General features: G+C 41.4%; 1 protein-coding gene across 1 annotated transcript in view; it reads right to left on the minus strand.

The window, feature by feature from the left end:
* Nucleotides 1–3,153: 3,153 nt before the first annotated feature.
* The window catches only part of LOC123138164 (pollen-specific protein C13), a 4,528-nt gene continuing 919 nt past the window's right edge, over nt 3,154–6,762 (minus strand). Inside the window, exon 2 of the mRNA XM_044558077.1 lies at nt 3,154–3,738. Coding sequence (XP_044414012.1) covers nt 3,407–3,738 — 332 coding nt within the window. The 3' untranslated portion in view covers nt 3,154–3,406. The remainder of the gene's footprint in view (nt 3,739–6,762) is intronic.

Below are 6,762 nucleotides of genomic sequence, written 5' to 3' on the forward strand. Positions count from 1 at the left end.
TTACCAAAATCGGTCTTACCGAGTTTGTGTAATCGGTCTTACCGAGATTACGTTATGCCCTAACCCTAACCAAATCGGTCTCACCGAGTTGCATGTCAGTCCCACCGAAAATCACTAATGGTCACTAGGTTTACTAAATCGGTCCGACCGAGTCTGTTGAATCGGTCCCATCGAGTTTGGTAAATTATGTGTAATGGTTAGATTTTGTGTGGAGGCTATATATACCCCTCCACCTCCTCTTCATTCATGGAGAGAGCCATCAGACTAAACCTACACTTCGAACTTACCATTTCTGAGAGAGAACCACCTACTCATGTGTTGAGGCCAAGATATTCCATTCCTACCATATGAATCTTGATCTCTAGCCTTCCCAAGTTGCTTTCCACTCAATTCCTCTTTCCACCAGATCCAAATTCTATGAGAGAGAGCTGAGTGTTGGGGAGACTATCATTTGAAGCACAAGAGCAAGGAGTTCATCATCAACGCACCATTTGTTACTTCTTGGAGAGTGGTGTCTCCTAGATTGGCTAGGTGTCATTTGGGAGCCTCCGACAAGATTGTGGAGTTGAACCAAGGAGTTTGTAAGGGTAAGGAGATCGCCTACTTCGTGAAGATCTACCGCTAGTGAGGCAAGTCCTTCGTGGGCGACGGCCATGGTGGGATAGACAAGGTTGCTTCTTCGTGGACCCTCCGTGGGTGGAGCCCTCCGTGGACTCGCGCAACCGTTACCCTTCGTGGGTTGAAGTCTTCATCAACGTGGATGTACGATAGCACCACCTATTGGAACCACGCCAAAAACATCCGTGTCTCCAATTGCGTTTGAATCGTCCAAACCCTTTCTTTTACTTTCTTGCAAGTTGCATGCTTTAATTTCCGCTGCCTATATACTCTTTGCATGCTTGCTTGAACTGTGTGATGATTACTTGACTTGTCCTAAAATAGCTAAAATCTGTCAAACTCTAAAATTGGGAAAAGGTTAAGTTTTTAATTGGTCAAGTAGTCTAATCACCCCCCCCCCTCTAGACACATTTCAAGGTCCTACAGAGTCATTGTTCTTTTCAAGAACGAAAAAGGTACCTACCTACATACTTTGTACAAGCTTGCTTCAGAGGAAGATAGGGTATGGATTCGGTTATTGAGTAACAAAATCTTCATTCCAAGACTTTGTGACTGACTCTGTCCCCCAAGTCATGGAACAGCCGTATGACTCTACCTTCTAAAAGGGCATGATGCAGACTAAAGTTGCAAGTTGTGTTTTTTAATAGAGGTGCTTTTAAGGTGGGAGATGATGGCACCATGTCGTGTTTGGGAGGATAGTTAGCTAGGGGACGCACCGCTAGCCTTATAGTATCTGCAAGGAAAAGAGGCATTCATATACACAATATTAGGGATTGCTCACTTGAATATCCAATTCAGGCGCACTCTAATCAGAGATAAATGGCATGCTTGGCTTCATCTTGTACATAGGTTGATGACAGTCAACTTAGCTAATGAGCCAAATGCTTTTCAACATGGCACACCACTCCAATCTTATGTTTTCCCTCAAATACGTTTTAAAAAGTCTTGTAAATCAAAGAGGACCTTAGGGCATCTCCAAAGCGGACCCTCAGACCTCCACTATATGTCTGAACCACAGTATCCAGACCATTTTTGACATCCAAGTAAATCTGTATATGTCCGCTTAGCAGTCCGGACATATGGATTCTGGTATCGAAGAAACAAACATGGGGGTCTTTGCCGGAGTTCGGACATGCACTTAACCAATCACATGCATGGTCTCTCTCTTCTCTCTCTCTCCTCCCAACCGCACATGCATGATCCATCTCTCCTCTCTCTCCTTCCAACCAGACACTAAATCACAAATACCCCACCACATGCATGGTCCTCAACTATTTTTTCTCTCCCAACCGGATACTTTGTGATTAGCATTGGATGGCCCCCTCTCGCATCATGTCCACATACCACTTCCGGACATAAAAACGGACATATATCAGAGACATTTGCTGGTCAGCTTTGGAGATGCCCTTATATGTTCCTTTGGCCTGAAGAAAATATCTGGACCTTTTATGGAAAATGGAACTGAAGAAAATCAAGTGATTCTTGTTAAACTCTTTGATATACATAAGTCTATGTTTGGTTGTTGGGGAGAGATTCCTGGATAGAAAGGGACAGAATCCATCCCATTTGTGAGTTACTAAATGCCGTCGTAAGAGCAAGTACAATATAGCCGAGTCAGCTGGCTATAAGAAATAAACTAGTATATTTTCGCTTAGTTGGAGGAAAGAAAAGAAGAGAGAGAAGGTAAGCGGGCTCTTGGTGAAGAGCCAACTCTAGCACGTGCTCCTAGGCACTTTGTGAGACTGAAAGGTAGGCCATATAATAAAAAAGTAGTACATTCTTTTAATCAATTATTGTACATATTGCCTATAGGATGGCCTATAGATGGCATGGCAATGGCTTATAGCCAGCAGTTGGCTATACTATTAACCATGCTCTAAGCTCTCTCGGATAGATTCAGCTCGTGGTTCTCCCACCCAGGGAAAAACGAGGAGGATCCCTTGCAACCAAACAAAGCCTAAGGAGTATCTACAGCCGGAGTGGGCAAATTTGGCCTCTCATATGTCCACGGACGCACCCGGTCAGTGTCCGGGCGTGTTCGTTTTGAGTCCTTATTTGTCTATTTTGAGTTCCTATTTGTCCGTGTACGCGGCCATTTCCTCTACTTTTTTCTATTTGTCCGTGTACGCGGCCATTTCTCCCACTTTTTTCTCTATACGCAATGTGATTGGTAAAGATGGAGAGAGAAAGAAAAGAAGGAATAAAGATGGTTAGGAGTACCAGACAGCCTGGACGTTTAGAAAGATTCGATTGGGTCAACTTTTTCTTCCCTCTTCTGTCCGGTTGTAGACACTGTGTTAGATCGTCTTTGGAATCTCCATTCAAAACTGAATGCACTTTCCTAAGTCTCCAGTCGTTTCATTTGAGAAAACCATATTTGCCTTTCAGCCGGCAAAGAACTTCCTTCCTCAACCTTGTCATTTTTGCCGGGCAAATCAAATGCCAGTTAAAACTTCCCATTTCAAAAGAGAACTGCACACAGTACGCACATCAGCGTGCTTTGCAGCTTGAGAAAACTGCACACAGTACGCACTCTTAGACAAACAACAATCTCATAACATTAGCCTGCTAAGATGAACCAACATGTCTGATTTACTAGCTCACAAGTTTCGTGGTTCAACCTGAACCAGCGATCAACATACACACTCAAGCGCTACGCCATAGTGTCAAGCACACAAGCGGCGATACTTCTGGTCTTGGTAACACATATAGATCGATGTTTCACGACATTTCACGCGACAGCTTTAGTAATACATTAACCTGTTTCGTGATAGCGAGCGCGGAGTGCTCAGACGCGGTCGTCGACCTCCTCATACATCTTGAGGATCTGCGTGCATGCAGCCAGAGGGGTGTCCTTCTCGAACCCCAGAGCATTCGCCAACCGGACGTTGGACGCGACGCCGTTGTTGTTGTTGAGGAAGACAGGGGCCCTCTCCCGCCCAGCAACTGTCTTGGCACACGCCGTGTCTGGGCTGCTGATGAGGACAGACTCACAGAGCTCGTGCTCATGCTCGTCGGCCACAGGAATGTTGTAGGTACCGGTGTGGTCGGTGTGACCCTCGAAGCTGCATGTCTGGGCCCCAGTAGATCTCGACTTGCACTCAACTCTAACCTTCGCTCCTGTTGAAAACAAGGATGACATATTAGTGACAGTTGGCAAACAAAACAATAAATTCTCATGAATAGTAAGTAATTGGTAGTTTTGATAGATGAGATTATTGATCCATAACAACAGGGTACTCGTCGAAAATCTGGATAGTATATGATACTCCCTCCGTTCCAAAATACTTGGAAGTTATAGGTTTGTCCTAGGTCAAACATTTTCCAACCTTTTTTGCTATATCTACAAAACCAAACATAGACAGTATGAAAACATATACAGTTTTGATAGATGAGATTTTATTCGAATGAGATATTCGATAACCAATCAATGTTAGCTTCTCAAACATTCGGCCCTATATTCATATTACCATGTATTGTCACAACCGCAAACTAATGGTGATTCAACTTTTAGCTCTAGCTCCTAGCATTTTACGAATGATTATTACAAAGCCAGTTAACCATAAAGATCCAAAATGAAGAACCAACCAAGGTAACTATAGAAGTCATAAAACAAGTTTGTCTTCTGTTCTCGAGATGCATTGAACCCTCAACGGGGTGCTCTATCAGCAATGCTGAATTCTAGTCCTCGCCTCCTTGGTGTGACAAATAGCCATGCTGAATGTGCAGTTCTGCGCTATTTGCACAACATGTACAGCTGCTACTAATGGATGGTTATTTAAGCAATGTTCAGATAATCGAGCAGGGCATTTGATCTGGCCCAGCTTTCGACAGACAAAATGTCTCTACTTTCTACAAACCTAAGCAGTGTTTATTGCCTGAATTGTCCCGTGTTATGGAAAAACATGCATAATGATTTGTTCTTATTTAGGTAGGCCTCCAAATTTCACCCGAGATTGTGCAAGAACATTATAAAAGATTACAAGATGGACTGGTGGTTTAAGTTTTTAACATTTGCATATATCTCTAGGCAATGTGATGATAATAATAGTGTGGGTACATGTGGGAAAACCATACTCATTTCCTAACTAAGTTACTTAGCTGCTGCGATGAAACCTAATGCTGCTGCATCACATAATCCATGTGCTATAATAGTTGCAACATTACAGTTGCAAGGACCTATTTGCAAGTAGTATCTTGAATTATTGATCCATAACAACAGGGTACTCGTCAAAAATCTAGATAGTATATGATACTCCCTCCGTTCCAAAATACTTGGAAGTTATAGGTTTGTCCTAGGTCAAACATTTTCCAACCTTATATTTTTTTTGTTATATCTACAAAATCAAACATATACAGTATAAAAATATATTATGATAATGAAGCTAATTTGGTGCTGTAGATGTTAGTACATTTTCTATAAACTTGGTCAAACATTAAGAAGTTTGACTTAGGACAAACCTAGAACTTCAAGTATTTTGCAATGCAGGGAGTAACTGAGGTTTAACTTGAATTGTAAACATATTTCTTCGCTGTGACATGCATGCCACTTCATTCCAGACTGTTTTGCGTTTTGGCATGCCTTATAAGTAACTGCAGTTTTGTAGACTGTTGTGTTTCATTTCTTAGACTGTTTTGTTTGCTAACGACAATGGGAAACGTTCAGGAAAGATGCACAAAATGAAGGTCAGTGTAGTGCTAAGTTTAATTACATGGCATACTTGTATGCTTATTTTTCAGATATGCCTTATTGCCCATGCCGAAAAAATCAAATTGCAAGTATCTCACAATAGAAGTACAACCAGATAAACCGGTGAAGTCTTCTGTTTTCTTAGGGGAAAACAGTTGAAGTCATGTAGCCTGACAGCACAAAGACACTTAGTAGCCAAACACATAAGATATATTGTGATTCGACCACTAGCAACTTTATCAAGCAAATAATCCATTTGCACAAAATCACAAAACAACAAACTTTGTACAAAGATAATCAATGCATACAAGAACAGTACTACAAAAGTTATATTTCTATTGACATAGGAAGGTGCCTGTACAGGTTCCATGAAAACAGTAGGTATGTTCACAGGATGTTCTTGAATGTACAATTAATAGAGTGGGTAATGATAGGTGAGCTGTATTTGTCATCAATCCAATTCACAACGGGTTTTGTACATAAAGCAAAACATAATCAACACTAGCTATCTGTCTAAAAATCCAACTTAGAACCAAAATTAAATTGATTGTTGCCACCTGCAGACTAGCTAAATAACCAAATCGTGTTTAAGTTCAAGTTTTCTCATTTTATAGCAGGTTCACTCTAGTCTTTATAAAGATTGAAGTCTGGATACTTATCTGTACATCACCTTATACTATCTGGTGTCAAGAATAACCTTTTTCTCAGTGAAAAACTGGAGAATTCATACACATTTGTGTTCATTAATAATACAATCTCTCTGCAGTTCAGATGAATGCGTGGTTTTGGTTCTTCTGGATACTGAGCCTATTTTGTTTTTTTACTATAGTGTGCAGGGAACGTGCCTGCGCACACCAGCGTGTTGTGTGTGCATTGTGGGTGTCCACTTTATCATTTGTCTGAAAAACTGCCAGCTTACTTCAGATATCAAACACCAATGAACCCATCTGTAAATCGACTATATTCGTTTAGACAGAGGTATGTGTTCTGTATCGTTGTTTAACAGAGAGCGGTAGGTTGAGGTCCAGACACCACTATCCAACAATGTCTGATTATACTGTTCCGAGTATGAACTATGCGATAAATGAAACCATCAACCATGGCCAGAGACCCTATGATATTAAATCTAGCACATGATATGAACTCAGTCTGCAACTCAGCATACCCAGCATCTTACTACATTTCACCCCGGTTTCAAGGACATGGCGCATGAACGTTCGCATCTATCCAACCGTAAACTATAAAAACACATCGATCAGTTCATATCTTCACCACAAACCGCGAACATAACAAATGAGATCCTGCAAACTACTAGTAGACAGTGCTAGTTTACTTGTGCACAAAGAGATCATGAAGATCTAACAAAAGTTCCCAAAGAAACGCAAATTAGTGCTGAGGATTCCAAAAACCATGCATCCAGCGTGAACCAACCACTCGCTATTTCCGCTACTAAA

This window comes from Triticum aestivum, chromosome 6B (genome assembly GCF_018294505.1).
Source record: "Triticum aestivum cultivar Chinese Spring chromosome 6B, IWGSC CS RefSeq v2.1, whole genome shotgun sequence".
Taxonomy (NCBI): Eukaryota; Viridiplantae; Streptophyta; class Magnoliopsida; order Poales; family Poaceae; genus Triticum; species Triticum aestivum.